This window comes from Capra hircus, chromosome 7 (assembly GCF_001704415.2).
Source record: "Capra hircus breed San Clemente chromosome 7, ASM170441v1, whole genome shotgun sequence".
NCBI classification, from domain to species: Eukaryota; Metazoa; Chordata; class Mammalia; order Artiodactyla; family Bovidae; genus Capra; species Capra hircus.
Window position 1 is genome coordinate 99,576,388 of NC_030814.1, and position 22,868 is coordinate 99,599,255.

The 22,868-nt window shown below is 39.2% G+C and overlaps 2 protein-coding genes across 2 annotated transcripts; both read left to right on the forward strand.

The window, feature by feature from the left end:
- Nucleotides 2,154-3,104, forward strand: LOC102184987 (olfactory receptor-like protein OLF4). The gene has a single exon (XM_005701323.2). The coding sequence runs from the start codon at nt 2,154-2,156 to the stop codon at nt 3,102-3,104; it is 951 nt and encodes a 316-aa protein (XP_005701380.2).
- On the forward strand, nt 21,061-22,026 carry LOC102185260 (olfactory receptor 7A17-like). The gene has a single exon (XM_013976814.1). The coding sequence runs from the start codon at nt 21,061-21,063 to the stop codon at nt 22,024-22,026; it is 966 nt and encodes a 321-aa protein (XP_013832268.1).

Here is a 22,868-nt window from a genome sequence, read left to right on the forward strand (position 1 = left end):
AGATACAACTCAGCAACTAAGCGCAGCACAGCACAGCACAACACAGCACAGACTACAATATAGTGTCCTCAGGTTTAAATTATGCAAATACATTTATCCAGAATAACAATGGATTTTCATTTATAAGGCTTTATAAGTATGGTATGGAAAGATCTTTGCATGTTGGACAAAGACCAGAACAAGAATTAAATTGTGCCCACTGGATTTATTAAAGAAAAAATTAGGCACAAGAATAATAAATAAAATATCTCCCATAAGAAAATAGACAGGTCTTTCTTCATTCAGTATCAGATCACAGAAATATAATTTGTAAAATAATATGAAAAACACTCAGGACAAACAAATCTTCTATTGGTTAATATAACACACCAGAAAATTTCCATTTTCCATGTTTCCATTTTGATTTCTTAGTTTACTCCCTTTGGTTATTTGGGGTATTAAATCTGTATGTTTTTTCACATTACATATGTATTACTGTTTCTGTCATTGGCAAAAAATATTTTTCTTTATAAATTTACCTGGGCATTAAGGATATGTAGCTGAATTTGCAATGTTCCCAAACAAAGAAAATTTTTATTAGTCACATTTTCTCAGGGACACTGGAGCTCATTAGATCTTTTCCCTTCATTTTATCCATCTGTCTCTAATACTTTTTATATTTCTTTAAGTACTGGGTGGTGGTTGTCATTGCTCAGTTAACAACTTGTCTCTGATTCTTTGTGACTCCATCATGCCAGGCGTCCTTGTCCCTCAACATCTCTTGGAGTTTGCCCCAATTCATGTCCATTGAATCAGTGATGCCATCCAACCATTTCATCCTCTTTTGCCCCCTTTTCCTTATGCTCTCAATCTTTCCGAGTATCAGGGTCTTTTCCAATGAGTTGGCTATTTGCATCAGGCCCAAACAGAAAGGAACCTCAAGTTTATTGCTTCCTTGGAAATTTATGAAGTGGAATTTCTAGGTACCTTTTAAAAATTCTTTAGAAGAAACTTAATCTGATCCGACCAGCTTGAGTTGTCACCACTGATGACCTAAGGAAGGTGGTTCTGGATGAGAAAATCATGACAGTAACACAGTCCAGGAAGCTACGGTGTGTCTGTGCCTTGCGGAGTGAGAGCAGTTCTTAAAGCAGAAGCACCCGGTCATATATTAAAGTGACATAATAAGGTGAGAGGCCAGAACTCAGTGAACAGGTGGTACTAAGAAGAAGATCTCCTTCAATTCACACGGTGCCTTTGCAACTAAATTTCTGAAGTGCTGGGAACAACATGGAAGGAGGGATTCTCAGCTGTAGCAGGGAGACCATGTATTTCCTTAGCTTCCCTGACGCCATCTCTAATCACTCTGCCTCTTGCTATTCCTTTGCCTTACTGGCTTCCTTGTTGGCATTTGAACACGTGGAACCAGCATCTTCCTCCGATCCTTTGTAGTGGCAGCTCCCTCTTCCAGGAACACACTTCTCCTGGTATCACACTAGATGCTTTGCTGTCTTTCTTGATGTCTCTTCAAACAACCCTTTGTTTGCAGACCTTGCCTGAACACTCAGTGCAAAATAACTCCTATTACTACTCTCTCCTTTATATCTGGTTTTATTTTCTTCATAACATCTGTCACCTTCTGACATATTTTTTAAAATATAAATTTCTTTATTTTAATATCATCTATCTCCATTCTTGGAATGTGGAGACTTGTTTTTCTGCATCCTTCTTTGTGCTTGGGACATGTTGGCTCTCAATACATGTTTCTCAAAGGCATGAAAGAGTTTCTCATTAAAACTGTAAAGTGAAAGTGTTAGTAGCTCAGTCGTGTCTGATTCTTTGTGATCCCATGAACTGTAGCCTGCCAGGATCCTCTGTCCATGGAATTCTCCAGGCAAGAATACTGGAGTCGGTAGGCATCCCCTTTGCCAGGGGATCTTCCTGACCCAGGGATCGAAACCCTTGTAAATTTACTGAGAATGGGACAATAAAAATTCTAGTCAGACTTGAAATGAGGTATATCGTCAAGAAAAATTCATATATATGCAACATATTAACATTAATTTCTTGCCTGCAAAATGGAAATTATAGTATTTCAGCTATTTCAGGTATGCCCATTTAAGTGAAAACTAATCATGTTGCTCTTTTTTTCTCCCAATAGTCACATTTGCCATATGGAACTGGAGAACAATACACAAATTTCAAAATTTCTTCTTCTGGAATTTTCAGAGGAATCGGAACTGCAGCCCCTCATATTTGCGATTTTCCTCTCCATGTACCTGATCACTCTGTTTGGAAATCTGCTTATCATCCTGCTTGTCAGCTCAGACTCCCACCTCCACACCCCCATGTACTTCTTCCTCTCCAACCTGTCCTTTGTAGATGTCTGTTTCACCTCCACCACCATCCCAAAGATGCTGTGGAACATCCAGACACATAGCAAAGTTATCACCTATGAAGCTTGTGTCACACAGATGTATTTTTACATATTCTTTGCAGGATTAGATGACATTCTCCTGGCTGTGATGGCCTATGATCGGTACATGGCCATTTGCCAACCCCTGCAGTACATGGTCATCATGAGCCCCCAGCTCTGTGGACTGCTGGTGCTTCTGTCCTGGATAATGAATATCATGTATTCCTTGTTACACAGTTTGATGGTGTTGCGATTGTCCTTCTGTTCAGACTTGGAAATCCACCACTTTTTCTGTGAACTCAACCAGGTGATACAACTTTCTTGTTCTGACACTTTTCTCAATAACATAGTGATCTATTTTTCAACTGCTCTCTTTGGTGGTGGTCCTTTTGCTGGCATAATCTACTCTTACTTTAAAATAGTTTCCTCCATAAATGGAATCTCATCAGCTCAGGGGAAGTATAAAGCATTTTCCACCTGTGCATCTCACCTCTCAGTTGTCTCCTTATTTTATTGTACAGTCTTAGGAGTGTACCTTAGCCCTGCTGTTACACACAGCTCACACACAAGTGCAACAGCCTCAGTGATGTACACTGTGGTCATGCCCATGCTGAATCCCTTCATCTACAGTCTGAGGAACAAAGACATAAAGAAGTCTCTGAAGAGATTCTATTTGGGGATGCCAGGTATAAAATTGTCAGTTACATGAAGGAAATGAATGTTTTCTCAATCACATGACTCAAAAACTTGGAAGCAGATATTGCAATGCTTTGATCTTTGTAGAATAAAAATTACTTCTATTTATTTCCTCAGATTTCCCTTTTATTTTGAATCAGCTTCTCTATGCAAATTTTAGTAACTGTCTTTAAGTTTTTTCATCAGCTTGATATTCAGACAGTATATACTGTTTCCTACTTCAAAATTATCCTAACTTTAGAGTAGAAATGTTTGGAAATCCCATTCTTCTGGTGGTTCATCACAGATGTATTAAGAATAATTGCTTCTCAAAATAGTGATACCCTAGGGGGGTGGGATGAAGGGGTGGGAGGGATACATATAGTTACGTCTGATTCCTGTTGTTGTAAGGCAGCACAACATTGTAAAGCAATTATCCTCCTATTAAAAAAATTAATTTTAAAAACTCATATGACAGATATTTTCATTTGTCTTCCTGAAAGAATCATGAACACTCTGCTGAATAACCAAAATATCACAGAAGAAATCAAAAAAGAAATTAAAATATGCATAGAAAAGAATGAAAATGAAAACACAATAGCCCCAAACCTGTGGGACACTGTAAAATAGTGCTAAGGGGAAGGTTCATAGCAATACAGGCATACCTCAAGAAACAAGAAAAAAGTCAAATAAATAACCTAACTCTACACCTAAAGCAACTAGAAAAGGAAGAAATGAAGAAACCCAGGGTTAGTAGAAGGAAAGAAATCTTAAAAATTAGGGCAGAAATAAATGCAAAAGAAACAAAAGAGACCATAGCAAAAATCAACAAAGCCAAAAGCTGGTTCTTTGAGAGGATAAATAAAATTAACAAACCATTAGCCAGACTCATCAAGAAACAAAGGAGGACATATCAAATCAATAAAATTAGAAATGAAAATGGGGAAATCACAACAGACAACACAGAAATACAAAGGATCATAAGAGACTACTATCAGCAATTATATGCCAACAAAATGGACAACGTGGAAGAAATGGACAAATTCTTAGAAAAGTACAACTTTCCAAAATGGAATCAGGAAGAAATAGAAAATCTTAACAGACCCATCACAAGCACGGAAATTGAAGCTGTAATCAGAAATCTTCCAGCAAACAAAAGCCCAGGTCCAGATGGCTTCACAGCTGAATTCTACCAAAAATTTAGAGAAGAGCTAACACCTATCCTCCTCAAACTCTTCCAGAAAATTGCAGAGAAAGTTAAACTTCCAAACTCATTCTATGAGACCACCATCACCCTAATACCAAAACCTGACAAAGATGCTACAAAAAAAGAAAACTACAGGCCAATATCACTGATGAACATAGATGCAAAAATCCTCAACAAAATTCTAGCAATCAGAATACAACAACACATTAAAAAGATCATACACCATGACCAAGTGGGCCTTATCCCAAGGGATGCAAGAATTCTTCAATATCCACAAATCAATCAATATAATACACCACGTTAACAAATTGAAAAATAAAAGCCATATGATTATCTCAATAGATGCAAAAAAAGCCTTTGACAAAATTCAATATACATTTATGATTAAAAACCCTCCAGAAAGCAGGAATAGAAGGAACATACCTCAACATAATAAAAGCTATATATGACAAACCCACAACAAACATTATCCTCAATGGTGAAAAATTGAAAGCATTTTCCCTAAAGTCAGGAACAAGATAAAGGTGCCCACTCTCACCACTAATAGTCAACATAGTTTTGGAAGTTTTGGCTACAGCAATCAGAGCAGAAAAAGAAATGAAAGGAATCCAAATTGGAAAAGAAGAAATAAAACTCTCACTGTTTGCAGATGACATGATCCTCTACATAGAAAACCCTAAAGACTCCACCACGTGTACACACATGGCAGATTCATGTTGATGAATGGCAAACCAATACAATATTGTAAAGTAAATAGCCTCTAATTAAAATTAAAAAAAAATAAAAAACAACAAACTTTACTACCGTTGAAAAAAAAAAGAAAAAAGATTCCACCAGAAAATTGCTAGAGCTAATCAATGAATATAGTAAAGTTGCAGGATATAAAATCAACACACAGAAATTCTTTCAGTCCTACACACTAATAATGAGAAAGTAGAAAAAGAAATTAAGGAAACAATTCCATTCACCATTGCAATGAAAAGAATAAAATACTTAGGAATATATCTACCTAAAGAAACTAAAGACCTATATACAGAAAACTATAAAACACTGGTGAGAGAAATCAAAGAGAACACAAATAGATGGAGAAATATACCATGTTCATGGATTGGAAGAATCAATATAGTGAAAATGAGTATACTACCCAAAGTAATCTATAGATTCAATGCGACCCCTATCAAGCTACCAACGGTATTTTTCACAGAGCTAGAACAAATAATTTCACCATTTGCATGGGAAAAAACCCTTGAATAGCCAAAGCAATCTGAGAAAGAAGAATGGATCTGGAGGAATTGGAGAAATCAACCTGCCTGACTTCAGGCTCTACTACAAAGCCACATTCATCAAGACAGTATGGTACCGACAAAAAGACAGAAATGTAGATCAATGGAACACAACAGAAAGCCCAGAGATAAATCCACGCACTTATGGACACCTTATCTTTGACAAAGGAGGCAAGAATATGAAATCGAGAAAAGACAATCTCTTTAACAAGTGGTGCTGGGAAATCTGGTCAACCACTTGTAAAAGAATGAAACTAGAAAACTTTCTAACACCACACACAAAAATAAACTCAAAGTGGATTAAAGATCTAAATTTAAGACCAGAAACTATTAAACTCCTAGAGGAAAACATAGGCAAAGCACTTTCCTATGTAAATCACAGCAGGATCCTCTATGACACACCTCCCAGAATATTAGAAATAAAAGCAAAAATGAATAAATGGGACCTAATTAAAATTAAAAGCTTCGGTATGAGGAGGGAGGTAGGAGGGGGGTTCAGGATGGGGAAACGTGTTCACCTGTGGCAGATTCATGTTGATGTATGGCAAAACAAATGCCTCCAATTAAAATAAATAAATTTAAATTAAAAAAATAAAAAAAATCCTAATGTAGAATTAAAAGCTTCTTCAAACAAAGGAAACTATAAGCAAGGTCAAAAGACAGCCTTCAGAATGGGAGAAAATAATAGCAAATGAAGCAACTGACAGAGAATTAATCACAAAAATATACAAACAACTTTTTCAGCTCAACTCCAGGAAAATACATGACATAATCAAAAATTAGGCCAAAGAACTAAACAGACATTTCCGCAAAGAAGACACACAGATGGCTAACAAACACATGAAAGATGTTCAACATCACATTATCAAAGAAATGCAAATCAAAACCACAATGAGGTATCCTTTCTTGCCAGTCAGAATGGCTGCTATCCAAAAGTCTACAAGCAATAAATGCTGGAGAGGGTGTGGAGAAAAGGGAACCCTCTTACACTGTTGGTGGGAATGCAAACTGGTACAGCCACTATGAAGATTCCTTAAACTGGAAATAGAACTGGCATAATACCCAGCAATCCCACTGCTGGGCATACACACTGAGGAAACCAGAACTGAAAGAGACACGTGTACCCCACTGTTCATCTCAGTACTGTTTATAATAGCCAAGACATGGAAGCAACCTAGATGTCCATCAGCAGACGAATGGATAAGAAAGCTGTGGTACATATACACAAGAGTATTACTCAGCCATTAAAAAGAATACATTTGAATCAGTTCTAATGAGGTGGATGAAACTGGAGCCTATTATTCAGAGTGAAGTAAGCCAGAAAGAAAAACACCAATACAGTAGCCTAACGCATATATATGGAAATTAGAAAGATGGTAACTGGTAACCCTATAGGTGAGACAGCAAGAGACACAGATGTATAGAACAGTCTTTAGGACTCTGTGGGAGAGGGCGAGGGTGGGATGATTTGGGAGAATGGTATTGAAACATGTATATTATCATATGTGAAATGAATCACCAGTCCAGGTTCGATGCATGATACAGGGTGCTTAGGGCTGGTGCACTGGATGACAGTGCAGGATGAGATGGGGAAGGAGGTGGGAGGGGGGTTCAGAATGGGGAACACATGTACCCCCTTGGCGGATTCATGTCAATGTATGCCAAAACCAATACAATATTGTAAAGTAAAAAAAAAAAAAAAACACTAAAAAAATTAAATAAATAAATAAATAAATAAATATATATATATATATATATATAGTTGACAACCAAGACAAATCATATTATTTTAAATAAAGGTGGTTGAATTATTGGGTATAAAGAGATGACTATAAAATTATGAGAACTTTTGACTATGCAAAGCGTCGATGCCCCTAACACTTGTGTTACTCAAGGTCTAAGATTCTATGTTAAAATGTATGCATGGATCATCATGATCAAAAAAGGACTCACTGGAGAGCTTTAATATCTGTTTGGTCACATGACACAGGGTCACAATTTGAGCAAACAAACTTGTCTTCCAATCTCCTACCCACCTGAAATGAAATCTAAATGGAGTCACTTTTTTAAAAAATACAATTATCTGACATAAAATTTAAAAGCAGAGTAACTTGTATTTAAATATTGTATAAATGTCTAGAATGATAAGGAGTAGTTTATTATTGTTCTCAGTTCTGTTCACTTTTATGTCATATCATCGGACATTGCTCATTAGAACTCATCCTAATGATAAACGTTTTAATATAACCCCTTAACTATCAAATGAAGCTGTGTAGAGTGGAGTTGTTCTGATCTCTGCTGTGCTCCTCATGAGTCTATATTCATCTGTCTTTCTCTATGTTGTAATTCTAAACGTTTTTTGCATAGTGTACTTCTTTCTTCACTGGTAAATGATAGTTTTCTCCATTATGAGTACCTATTATGTTAGAGTTTATGGAAAAATGAGTTTATCATTAGTATGTCAGCATCATGATAACATAAGGTACTCCCTTTGTCTCTCCTTTTCATTCTACTATTAGTAAAACATCTATACTTCAAAAAAGTTTCCTCTGCCCAAGACACCAGACCTCCAGAGATTCACATATATGTAGCACATGAAGGTAGGCTGATTAGAACAAGTAGGGGAAGTAGAACCACAGCAACAGTAGAATCAGCGTCCCTGGTCCAGTGCTATGGTTGAGGCAGCTGAGCCCATGGACCCAGAGCACAAGTGAGGTGGAACACTTGACCTTGGACTTCCAGATGCAGCATCATCTACAAGCACAGGAAGATGGTGGTGGGGACCTCGAACCGGGTGACCCTGGATGATAAAAAGTACCCACTGTCCTGATTCCCACAGCAGACTTGCCAACCACAGGAAAGACAGTGACAGCAACAAGGCACCAGTGGACATGGAGGCATCAGTGACCCTTGGAGGCACCAGCAGTGACTACAAGGCACCAGGCAAAACATCTGGTAGGAACACTGAAGGGCAGACACTGCAGTTTCTCAACTGTAGGCAGTTGTAGGTCATATAGAAGAAACTAAAACCTTGTTCAATAGAGCTTAACTGAAAAACAAAGAAGGGTTTCTAGTTAGCAATCTGAATTCTTCACTTCAGTTCAGTTCAGTCACTCAGTCGTGTCTGACTCTTTGCAACCCCATGAATTGCAGCACGCCAGGCCTCCCTGTCCATCACCAACTCCCAGAGTTCACTCAGACTCACGTCCATAGAGTCAGTGATGCCATCCAGCCATTTCATCCTCTGTCGTCCCCTTCTCCTCCTGGCCCCAATCCCTCCCAGCATCAGTCTTTTCCAATGAATCAACTCTTCACACGAGGTGGCCAAAGTACTGGAGTTTCAGCTCAGCATTATTCCCTCCAAAGAAATCCCAGGGCTGATCTCCTTCAGAATGGACTGGTTGGATCTCCCTGTAGTCCAAGGGACTCTCAACAGTCTTCTCTAACACCACAGCTAAAAAGAATCAATTCTTCAGCACTCAGCTTTCTTCACAGTCCAACTCTCACATACATACATGACCACTGGAAAAACCATGGCCTTGACTATATGGACCTTTGTTGTCAAAGTAATGTCTTTGCTTTTAAATATGCTGTCTAGGTTGGTCATAACTTTTCTTCCAAGGAGTAAGCGTCTTTTAATTTCATGGTTGCAGTCACCATCTGCAGTAATTTTGGAGCCCCCCCAAAATAAAGTCTGACACTGTTTCCACTGTTTCCCTATCTATTTTCCATGAAGTGATGGGACCAGATGCCATGATCTTCGTTCTGTGAATGTTGAGCTTTAAGCCAACTTTTTCACTCTCCTCTTTCACTTTCATCAAGAAGCTTTTTAGCTCCTCTTAATTTTCTGCCATGAGGGTGGTGTCATCTGCATATCTGAGGTTATTGATATTTCTCCCAGAAACCTTGATTCCAGCTTGTGCTTCTTCCAGCCCAGCGTTTCTCATGATGTACTCTGCATATAAGTTAAATAAGCAGGGTGACAAGATACAGCCTTGACATACTCCTTTTCCTATTTGGAACCAGTCTGTTGTTCCATGTCCAGTTCTAACTGTTGTTTCCTGGGCTGCATATAGGTTTCTGAATTCTTAGAATCAAAATAAACAAAATTTTCCCCATATAAAGCAGGTGTTTGCTATTTCAAATGCACTGGCAGCTGAGCAATCTAGCGAGCACCATGAAAAACCAGAGAAACATGGACTCACAAAAGGGAAATAAGAATTTTCCATGAACTAATATTAACATCATGGAAAATTGTGATTAAATAGAAAATCCAAAGCAACATCTGGAAGAAACTCAACAAGTTATAGTAAAACTGATAAAGGCACTTTAATAAGCTCAGGGATAAAAATAATAATGAACATAAAAGAAACATCCAAAAAGATGAAAACTCTTAGACATGACCAAGCAGAAATTCTGGAGCTGAACAACTCAATAAATGAGACAAAATGTGCCTTAGAAAACACTGGAAGTAAAGGATGCATTATGGATGTGAGGAACAGTGAGCTGAAAGGTAGAGTGATTTAGGAGAAGTGAAGACTGAACTAAGATTTTTAATGAGGATATTCTGTGAGAAACATCTGACTCCATCTGAAGAGGTAAGAAAAATAATGTGTTCTCCAGTAGCTCAGATGGTAAAGCCTCTGCCTACAATGTGGGATACCTGGGTTCGATCCCTGGGTCGGGAAGATCCCCTGGAGAAGGAAATGGCAACCCACTCCAGTATTCTTGTCTAGAAAATCCCATGGACGGAGTTGCCTGATAGGCTACAGTCCACAGGGTCACAAAGATTCGGACATGACTTAGCGACTTCACTTTAACTTTATCCCAGAAGAAAAAGAATAAAAAGGGAGAGAAAGGAACAGAGATTATTTATAGAGATAATAGAGTTTTCCAAGCTTGGGGAAGGAACTATATGTACAAGTCCACAAAGCTATCATAATAGGACACCTAAATGTCTCAGTGCAAAAGACCTACTCCAAGGTAGACATATTAAAGCTGTTGAAAGTCAATGACAAAGAAAGAATATTAAATATAACCTACAAAGGTACCTTCACGAGGGTATCAGCAGATTTCATGGGAGGAACTCCACAGGATGAGAGAGAATGGAATGACTTTCTCAAAATATTGAAAGATAATAAATGTCAGCCAAGAATACTCTATTCAGCAAGGTTAAACTTCAGATGTGTGTGTGTGTGTGTGTGTGTGTGTGTGTGTGTGTGATTAGCTGTTGTCTGACTCTTTACAACCCCACGGTCTGGACTGTAGCCCACCAGACTCCTCTGCCCTTGGGATGTTCCAGGCAAGAATACTGGAGTGGGTTGCCATTTCCTCCTCCAGGGTATCTTCCAGACCCAGGGATAGAACCCTTGTCTCCTGAATCTTCTGTATTGCAAGAGGATTCTTTACCCCTGAGCTTTTGGGGAAGCCTCTATCTTTCAGATAGGAAAGCGAAATAAAGGCTTCTGCAGATGAACTAAAACTGGGAGCTTAGCATCACTAGAATGCCTTATAAGAAATGTTGATTCCTCCAGTTCCATTCTTCTTTATCAAGATTGCTTTGGCTATACGAGGTAATCAACCTGCCTGACTTCAGGCTCTACTACAAAGCCACAGTCATCAAGACAGTATGGTACTGGCACAAAGACAGAAATATAGATCAATGGAACAAAATAGAAAGCCCAGAGATAAATCCACAAACCTATGGACACCTTATCTTTGACAAAGGAGGCAAGAATATACAATGGATTAAAGACAATCTCTTTCACAAGTGGTGCTGGGAAAACTGGTCAACCACTTGTAAAAGAATGAAACTAAAAAATTTCTAACACCATACACAAAAATAAACTCAAAATGGATTAAATATCTAAACGTAAGACCAGAAACTATAAAACTCCTCGAGGAGAACATAGGCAAAACACTCTCCGACATAAATCACAACAGGATCCTCTATGACCCACCTCCCAGGATATTGGAAATAAAAGCAAAAATAAACAAATGGGACCTAATTAAACTTAAAAGCTTCTGCATAACAGAGGAAACTATAAGCAAGGTGAAAAGACAGCCTTCGGAATGGGAGAAAATAATAGCAAATGAAGCAACTGACAAACAACTAATCTCAAAAATATACAAGCAACTCCTGCAGCTCAGTTCCAGAAAAAAAAAAAAAAAAACCGATCCAACCAAAAAATGGGCCAAAGAACTAAATAGACATTTCTCCAGAGAAGACATACGGATGGCTTACAAACACATGAAAAGATGCTCAACATCACTCATTATCAGAGAAATGCAAATCAAGACCACAATGAGGTACCGTTTTACACCAGTCAGAATGGCTGCGATCCAAAAGTCTACAAGCAATAAATGCTGGAGAGGGTGTGGAGAAAAGGGAACCCTCTTACACTGTTAGTGGGAATGCAAACTAGTACAGCCACTATGGAGAACAGTGTGGAGATTCCTTAAAAAACTGGAAATAGAACTGCCTTATGACCCAGCAATCCCACTGCTGGGCATACACACTGAGGAAACCAGAACTGAAAGAGACACGTGTACCCCAATGTTCATCGCAGCACTGTTTATAACAGCCAGCACATGGAAGCAACCTATGTGTATCAGCAGATGAATGGATAAGAAAGCTGTGGTACATATACACAATAGAGTATTACTCAGCCATCAAAAATAATACATTTGAATCAGGTTGAATGAGGTGGATGAAACTGGAGCCTATTATACAGAGTGAAGTAATCCAGAAAGAAAAACACCAATACAGTATACTAACACGTATATATGGAATTGAGAAAGATGGTAACAATAACCCTGCATGTTAGACAGCAAAAGAGATGCAGATGTACAGAACAGACATTTTGACTCTGTGGGAGAGGGTGAGGGCTGGATGATTTGGGAGAATGGCATTGAAACATGTATAATATCTTACAAGAAATGAATTGTCAGTCTAGTTTTGATGCAGGATACTGGATGCTTGGGGCTGGTGCACTGGGATAACCCAGAGGGATGGTATGGGGAGGGAGGTGGGAAGGGGGTTCAGGAGTGGGAACTTATGTACATCTGTGGCAGATTCATGTTGATGTATGGCAAAACCAATACAGTATTGTAAAGTGAAAAATAAATAGACTAATTTAAAAAAAAAAGAAAAAAAAAGAAATGTTGAAATGTTCTCTTTTATGACACAAATGAATGACACAAAACTATGCCTAAGGTGACAGAATCAGAAAAATTGCAACTCTATATCAAAATGAGTTGTTTAAAATTACCATGTAAATTTTAGAGGGAAAAATCATTAAAATAACTATAACTTCTTCAGTTTTGTAATTGAGTCACAATGTGGAAAGGAATATTTTCCAGTACCACTTGGTACAAAAGAATGAAATGGATCTGCACTACTATGCTAGTATACAAAAATAAACTCAATACAGATTAAAAACTTAGATTTGAGACCTTAAACATTGATAATCATAGAACAAAACATGGGCTGTACCTCTTTGACATTAAAATTATAAATACATTTGTGGATGCATCTCTTCAGTCAATGAAAAGGTAAAAGCAAGCAAAGGGAATTACATCAGACTAAAAAGCTTTGAAAAAGTGAAGGACACCACCAACAAAATTAAAAGGCAACCTTCTCAAGGGTAAATGTATTCGCAAATTATATTCCCAAAGAAGATTTTTTTAATTCAAAAAATACAAAGAATTCAATCAACTCAATACAAAAAAGCAACCATATTAAAACAGTTAGCAGGGGATCCTCAATGGACTGTTTTCCAAGGAAGGCATCAGATTTGTCAACAGGCAAGGTAAAAGAGGCCCAAAATCATTAATCACCAAAGGAATGGACACCAAAGCCACTATTTAAACAAGAGATACACTTCCCATGGTTAGAATGCTGTGCTGTGCTTAGTTGCTCATTCGTGTCCAATTCTTTGCAACCCTTGGGGAGTGTGTAGCTCACCAGGCTTCTCTTTCCATGGGATTTTCCGGGCAAGAATACTGGAAACTGCCATTTCTTCCTCCAGGGATGGATAGAATGGCTACTATCAAAGAGAAAAAAAATAAACACATGTTGGTGAGGACCACATTGGACCAGGAAAGGACACCCAAGTTACACAATTTTTTCTCAAACCCGTGTATCTCCTCTCTGTATCTCTTATAAATACATTTGTCATTGGATTTGGGGTCCACCTGTATAATCTAAGTTGATCTCACTAAAAGTCCTCAATTATATCTGTAAGAGGGTTTTTTTTTTTTTTTCCCCACCAAATAAGGTCACATTCACAGGTATGAGGCGTTAGGATGTAGACATATCTTGGTGAGGGCCCACCATTCAATCCACTATGCTGTGTTAAGTAAAAACTTTTTCCTGAAACAGGCTGTGACTACAATTTGTTCTGTGATAAAGTGAAGAGGAACTAAAAAGCCTCTTGATGAAAGTGAAAGAGGAGAGTGAAAAAGTTGGCTTAAAGCTCAACATTCTGAAAACGAAGATCATGGCATCCGGTCCCATCACTTCATGGGAAATGGAGGGGTAAACAGTGGAAACAGTGTCAGACTTTATTTGTTTGGGCTCCAAAATCACTGCAGATGGTGACTGCAACCATGAAATTAAAAGACGCTTACTCCTTGGAAGAAAAGTTATGACCAACCTAGATAGCATATTCAAAAGCACAGACATTACTCTGCCGACTAAGGTCCGTCTAGTCAAGGCTATGGTTTTTCCTGTGGTCATGGATGTGAGAGTTAGACTGTGAAGAAGGCTGAGTGCTGAAGAATTGATGCTTTTGAACTGTGGTGTTGGAGAAGACTCTTGAGAGTTCTTTGGACTGCAAGGAGATCCAACCAGTCCATTCTGAAGGAGATCAGCCCTGGGATTTCTTTGGAAGGAATGATGCTAAAGCTGAAACTCCGGTACTTTGGCCACCTCATGCGAAGAGTTGACTCATTGGAAAAGACTCTGATGCTGGGAGGGACTGGGGGCAGCAGGAGAAGGGGACGACAGAGGATGAGATGGCTGGATGGCATCACCGACTCGATGGACGTGAATCTGAGTGAACTCTGGGAGATGGTGATGAACAGGGAGGCCTGACGTGCTGTGACTCATGGGGTCGCAAAGAGTTGGACACGACTGAGCGACTGAACTGAACTGAATTGAACAGTGTTCTGAATCCTGATTTTGAGTGGAGATCCAGACAAAGGGAGTAAGTAAACCAGAGACAAAACTGCAAAATAGAAAGAATATAAAAATATAGCTCCTATACTGTTAATGGGTTTCACTTGTGTGTGTGTGTGTGTGTGTGTGTGTGTGTGTGTGTGCTCAGTTGTGTTCAGCTGTTTGTGACCTCATGAACTGTAGCCCAGCAGTCTCTCTCCTCTGTCCATGGAATTTTCCAGGAAAGAATATTAGAATGGGTTGTATTGACTAAAAAATACAGTCACAACCTGAAAGTAGAGAGTTACTTTATTTGTGGGACTGTCCCCAGCCTTGGAGACAGCATCTCAGTAGCTCTGAGAAAACTACTCCAAGGGGAAAGGAGGGCGAGTCAGGCTATACACCTTTGCAACAAAGGGAGCAGGCAGGCTGAACATCAAAGTCAGATATCAAATTAAGGACTTGAGCCTTCTCTGTATGGGAAGATGTAAGCCTCTGGACTCACTGAATTCATTCCTTTCATATGCACCTTGGCTATCTTGGGCCAAATCCTGTTTCCTTGTTCTTCTTAAGGAGGGGAAAATGTGGCAAATGCCTGCTTCTTGCATTCCCCCACTGCGGGTGTGGTAGCTCCTGCTGGATTGTAGTCTTAGGAGTCCACCCCCGGCCATTCCACATTTGGAGGCCAGAGATAGCTGATGGCTGTGACATTTCTTGTTTATTGATATGGCAGGAGATGTTTTCATTTTACAGTTGCTATTCGCTACTCCCAGGAGTCTTTCTGACTCAGTGATGGAACTCAAGTCTCTTGCATCTCCTGCACTGGCAGGTGGGTTCTTTACCACTGAGCCATCTGTTCCCAAACAGCTGCTCACTGTGTCAGTGTGTGACAGCAGGCAGGTGGCTAAGGATGAACAGAGAAATTGGGGCAGGGCCAGATGGCAGGAAATCCCATGTCACATAAACAGTGAGGACTATAGGCAGACAAGGGAAAGTAAGAACCTTCAGATGGACAGAAAGCCACATGTTTTGGGTGATAACATTTCTGTAACAACCTAGAGGGGTGGTGTGGGGTGGGAGATGGGAAGGAGTTTCAAGAGGAGGGGTTAGGGTTAGGGTTAGGGTTAGGGTTTGTGGCTGATTCATGTTGATGTTTGGCAGAAAACAACAAAATTCTGTAAAGCAATTATCTTTCAATTAAAAAGCAAATGTTTGGAAAAATGATATATTCCAAACTATGGTGCTGGAGAAGATTCTTGAGAGTCCCTTAGATAGTAAGGAGATAAAACCAATCAATCCTAAAGGAAATCAACCCTGAATATACATTGGAAGGACTGATGCTGGAGCTGAAAATCCAATACTTTAGCCAGCTGAAGAGAAGAACTGACTCACTGGAAAAGACCCTGATGCTGGGAAAGATTGAGGACAGGAGGAGAAGGGGGCAGCAGAGGATGAGATGGTTAGATAGCATCACTGACTTGATAGACATGAATTTGAGCAATTTCCAGTGATAATGAAGGACAGAGGATCTTGGCGGGCTGCAGCCCATGGGATCACAAAGATTTGGACACAATTTAGTGGCTGAACAACAACAATTCTGTGGGTGATTTAAATACATATCTAAATATGTCATGTAACAAATCTTTTTCAAGAGGAGTAAATAACTGCTCTAAATTATAGTTAAATCTCCTGATTTGTCAAACATCACATGAAGCCAAAGATTGCATATGGTTTTGTAGCAGACAATACAACTCTTTTGTTGAAGAGGGATTACCAATATTTTGGGTATATCAGGAGCTATTGATCCTTGTGCTAGGTAGTTATTCTACCTATAGGAGTCCAGAATGGTGGTGGCTAAAAGACAAGGAAGGGAAAAGCCTGCGAAAAAAGAACACAGGAAGGTCCGAGGACCAGAGTGAGGACCTCAGGTAGAACAAATAGTGCTCCTGGCTAGCCCAATTTACATAAGAGAGGCCCAGGTGGAGAAAAAAGACATATAAAAAGAGGAGCCAAAGGGCCCGGGGTCTCTCTCCCACATGCTGCGGAACTCTTCTCTTTGTGTCTTTGGGTCGACATGCCCTCATGCCTTGAGGATGGATTTTCCTGCTATTTTCTAAATTAAATAGAGCTGTAACATGGAGCTGTAACACTGATTTGTCTAAGAGCTATAACATGGTCTGTTTGAAACCTGAGAGCTATAGCATGGTCTGTCCAAGACCTGAGAGCTGTGACACGCCAAGGGCTTTAATGTCCGTCCCTCCAAATCTTTGTAGTGACGAGACAGAACCGAGGAGCCTGATACTTGGAACAAGACAATAATTTAGAAGTCCATGGAAACTAGTCAAAATAGGTTCCTCCTTTTCAGACTAGAAAATGCTAACTGAAGGTTAGGATAAAGTGCAAGGAAGTTAGACCTCTGGGAGGCTGGAGAATTCATAAGAAGTAATACAAACTAGACAGAGGATGAGACAGCTGGATGGCATCACTGACTCGATGGACGTGAGTCTGAGTGAACTCCGGGAGTTGGTGATGGATGGGGAGGCCTGGCGTGCTGCGATTCATGGCATCGCAAAGAGTCGTACACGACTGAGCGACTGATCTGAATACAAACTAAATTCAACTGATAGCCAACCTTGTCTCCTGGGAACAGATTTTCAGCAGGAAAAATTTATTCTGTTTCTAGTGTCCCACAGGGAAGTGATGTGTTCTGAGATCAGAGTAACAAAGGAAACAGTGCCTAATGAGCAGACATAAGGAGCTGTAAATATCTCCTTTGTTACAGTCCCTGTAGATGTAGAACCTTGAGCTGCACAGGACATGGTTGATGCTTTTGGAGTAAAAATTCAGGCTGAGGTACCTTCCTGGCAACAGAGCTTCAGTTTTCACTATCAACCATCCAGGGAGGAATTTGCATATCCACACAGATTTTCTTCTCATAGACCCCATCTAGGTAAGTCTATAGTTTAATAGGTAGTTCAGGAAAGATTCAAAGAGAATGGAGGTGGACAAGTTTTATTTTATTTTTTAATTTTTTAACTTTAAATTTATTTATTTTAATTGGAGGCTAATTACTTTACAATATTGTATTGGTTTTGCCATACATCAACATGAGTCCACAATGGGTATACACATGTTCCCCATCCTGAACCCCCCTCCCACCTCCCTCCCCGTATCATCCCTCTGGGTCATCCCAGTGCACCAGCCCTAAGCATCCTAGATCCTGCATCGAACCTGGACTGGCAATTCATTTCTTATATGATATTTGAAATCACTTGAGAGCCCAAGTCTAGTACAGACTCGAGATATTTGCCATGCTTGTTTGGTAGGTTGGCTAATTAATTTATAGTTCATTTTTAAATATGTTACAAAGAGAAATGTCTGATGGACTCAGAAACATGCATCCTTGTTGATGATTAAGTGATGGAAATGGAAGTCCAGTTGGATGAGAGTGAGGAAGGAAGTGGGAGCATAAAGTGGTTCCAGTAAAATTAGAGGATATTAAAGGTGTTTCCTAGATAACGGGAGTAAGAAAAGTAGATTTAGAGGCATGTGCAGCGAACTAAAGACATTTTTTTAAAGATGTGATGCATTAAAGCACGTTCTGCATTAGTTAGAAAGGTATATTCCCGTGGAGGTAGATACTATCTTGCAACAGAGACATACATTTCACAGCACATTCTCCCATGTTGGATATTCACATGAAAACATATGGATTTAATATGAAAACAGGTATGCTACTGAGCTTTAATTTGTAAGACTTCTTTAGGAATAAGTGGGAAAGCAATGAAGAAATTTGTGAGACAGAAGAAAAAAATCAGTTAAACCTCATCACCAATGATAATCATTCACTTAATAACATGAAAGGACTATGCTAAGCTTTTTACATACATTTGCCTACTGATGTAGAAGGATGGACACCGCTTTTCCCACTGAGTAAGGATATTAATGTTTAGAATGGATCTATAGTTTTTCTTAAGTTTATACAGCTAACATGTGTTAGACCTGCAGTTCAGATGCTGGTTTTCTGATTCAGTTTTTTTGTATTGAAGATCACGTAGAAAAGTCTTTTCTGGAGGAGGGAATGGCAACCTTCTCCAGTATTCTTGTCTGGAGAATTCCATGGGCAGAGAAGCTGGGTGGGCTACAGTCCTTTTACCAATTATGTTTTAAAACTTAATTTATAGTTGAACTTTGCATATTTTCTATTGCTAATATTTCTAACATAACAATGGTTTCTAATAATTTTTAATCATTTTCAAACAATAATCAATTGTTGTTAGTTTTCTGGTGTAATGTTCAACCAGTAGGATGTTTCTTTTTCCTCCTTTGACTGCCACTTTAACAGAAAAATAATAAAAGCTTTTACATTATAAAGCACTATAAAACATGTTTTGACAGCATAAAGATAACGACTCATTTTTCTTTTGATAAATTGCTGTAGGCTGCTTCATTAGGTATTCTGGGCATCAAGGGGATAAACTGGGGGTGGAATGCTGCCGCTACTAAGGAAGCTTTGTCATCACAGTCTCTCAGGGACCAACTGAGCTGATTAGATCTTGATTTGTAGATGAAGGGATTCAGCATGGGGGTGACCGTGGTATATATAACTGAGGTCATTAGACTTGGCCTAGAAGATGAAATGCCTGCAAAACTGAGGTATACATAATCCAAGACGTGTGCTCTAAAATAAGGCAACCAGGAAAAGATATGACCCATGGGTGATCCTTGTTTTCCTCCCCATGTCCTTTTCTTCTTTGTCATATTTTGAACTGCTTTTTAGATTTATCTTTTAATACAGAGCACAAAATGCTCGCATTAAAATGAAGCCCCACAGGAGGCTCACCAACAACAACTTAGGTACTGTTTCTACATTCTTTAGGGTAAAGATGTTTTGATGTTGACAACTTGCTTTGTATTATTCATTTCCTAATCATTGTGGCTGGAGTTGAGAACTAGGGAGTGATGGGGCTTCCCTGGTGGCTCAATGGTAAGGAATCTGCTTGCAGTGCAGGAGCCTCAGGTTCAATCTCTGAATTAGGAGGATCCCTTGGAGAAGGAAATAGCAACCCACTCCAGTATTCTTGCCTGGGAAATCCCACGGACAGAGGAGCCTTGGGCTACAGTCCATAGAGTCACAAAGAGTTAGACAGGACTGAAGCAACTTAGCATGGACACACAGGGAGTAATAAGCCCAGTAAGTAATCAAGTGCTCTATTTGTGTGAGAGTCTGTTGTGGGGAATGAACAGTTCTCTGGACAGTGGTACTTAATTTTATCTACTCCAAATGTGACCTGTAAAAGACAGACACAACAGTGTTACACAGAAGATGAAAATAAGGATCAGTTTCTATCCAAAGGAATCATTTTAAATTTTAAAACAAAAGTATGAAAGGAAGAACATGTGCATGAGGGACTCTTTGTGCCTTTCAGTTTTGGCAGCAGCAGGGAGGTCATCAGCATCATTTGACGTCATTTCCCTTACTCCCCTTGCTCATTCCCCTGAACACTTTGGCTTCCTTTGAGCCTTGACTATTTGAAACAAGTCCCACCCTCAGTGACTTCGCACTGACTCTTTCCCCAACAGGGCATTCTCCTCTCCCAGATAACATAATATCTTGCTTTGTCTTCCATCAGATCTCTGTTCAAATTTCTCCTTGTTTGAGGTCTCCCTGACCTCCCAGTAAATCATAACACCTCCACTCTATCTTATAAGTCAAAGTAGCTAAGTAGTGTCTGACTCTTGTGACCCCATGGTCTTGCGACCCCAGAGGACCCTCCAGGCTCCTCTGTCCATGGGATTCTCCAGGTAAGAATACTGGAGTGGGTTGCCATTTCCTTCTCCAGGGGATCTTCCTGACCCAAGAATCAAACCCATGTCTCCTGTATTGCAGGCCGAATCTTTACCAATTGAGCTACGAGGGAAGCCCCTGTCTTATACCTGCTCTGTTTTTCCATTTACTCTATTTTATAGAGTGAATATTTTCCACAGCATCTTTCACTATAAGACATGGCAATGTGTTTTTGTATTTGTTAATTTATATTTTTATCACTATTGGACTGTAGCGAGTTTTGTTCTTAGCATCCTACACATTCACCCCAGGAGATAGTAAGTATTCAACACAAATTCCTCAAATGTGCGGAAGAATTTTGCATTTAAACAGGGTAATACATGAGCTTTTGCTCAAAAGCCTGAGTGTGAAGCAGAAATTTCTAATCACAGATGCCATAGACGATACCTTGAATACTACAGAAATGTGTAATTTTCAGTTTTTCACTATGTGAATGCCCACACGTGAGAAAATTAATCATGTTCTTTGTTTCCTAATAGTGACCACCAAAGTATGGTACCAGGCAACAAAACACAAATTTCAGAATTTATTCTCCTGGGATTTTCAGAGGAATCAGCACTGCAGTCTATCATATTTGGGTTTTTCCTCTCCATGTATCTGATCACTGTGTTTGGAAACCTGCTCATCATCCAGGCTGTCAACTCAAATCCCCACCTCCACACCCCCATGTACTTCTTCCTCTCCAACCTGTCCTTTGTAGACATCTGTTTCATCTCTACCACCATCCCAAAAATGCTGGTGAATATACAAACACAAAACAAAGTCATTTCCTATGAAGACTGCTTCACTCAGATATATTTTTTCCTACTATTTGTACAATTGGATGACTTTCTCCTGACCGTCATGTCCTATGACCGGTATGTTGCTATCTGTCACCCCCTGCACTACACAGTCATCATGAATGCCCGGCTGTGTGCACTGCTGATTCTGGTGTCCTGGATGATAGGTGCCCTGAATTCCTTGTTACAAACTTTGCTGGCCCTGCGCCTATCTTTTTGTACAGTCTTGGAAATCCCCCACTTCTTCTGTGAATTCAAAGAGGTGATCCAACTTGCCTGTTCTGACACCTTTCTAAATAAAACCATGATGTACTTCGCAGTTGGGCTGTTGGGTGGTGGTCCATTCGCTGGGATATGTTACTCATACTCTAGGATAGTTTCCTCCATACATAGAATCTCATCAGCTCAAGGGAAGTATAAAGCATTTTCCACCTGTGCATCTCACCTCTCAGTTGTCTCCTTATTTTATTGTACAGTCTTAGGAGTGTACTTTACCCCTGCTGTTACCCAGAATTCACATTCAAGTGTAACAGCCTCGGTGATGTACACTGTGGTCACACCCATGCTGAACCCCTTCATCTATAGTCTGAGGAATAAAGACATAAAGAGAGCTCTGAGAAAATTCTTTAGGATGGCAACTATATTAGAACCAATTGTCTTGAGGCAGAAGAAGTGTTGATTTTTGCAAGATGCAATGCCTTAGAGGCCAAAATTGTGATTTTCTGATCAGATTGTGAAAAGAGCACTTGCTCCTTCAATTTACTGCCTGATATGTCCATTTATTTCATTTCAACTTCTTTATACAAGTTAACTAGCTTTCTTGACTAACCGTTATGCTATTTGCTATCTTTTTTTTCTTTGTCATTTTTCTACTTCCACGAATTGATTTGCAAACTTAAGTGTAATATATGGAAATTCCCATTTACCTCATGACTCTTCATGCATTCCTTGGGAATAATTTCTTCTGAAGTGAAATGTTTTATTATTTTACTTATTTATTTAAAAAATTTTTATTTTTACTTTATTTTACGTTACAGTACTGTATTGGTTTTGCCATACATTGACATGATTTATATATTGAACAATTTATTTTTCAGTTTACTAAAAGAAAAATCATGAGTTGTACTATTTCTCTGGGAAAAAGTACCAAGTTGGCAACCGAAGCCATTTCCACAATTTCTGTAGACAGTCAAATATGAAACAAAAGTTTATTACTTTTTTTCTTCATCATTTAGTTGTTCATCACAACCACACCCATGCTGAACCCCTTTATCTGCTTTCTGAGCAACACAGACATAAAGAGAACTCTGAAGAGATTCAATGGGATGGCAGTCACAAAGCAGTCAGTTGCCCTGGGGTGATGAACTGCCCTTGATTTCACAGAAAATAGTCCTGCAACCAGAAGTTGTGATTCTTTGTCCATTGTGTAATAAAATTCACTCCTCTTTGTTTCTTGGAATTTCCATCCTAATTTAGTTCAAGCTCTCTATACAAATCCAGTGACTCACTTTATTAAGATTT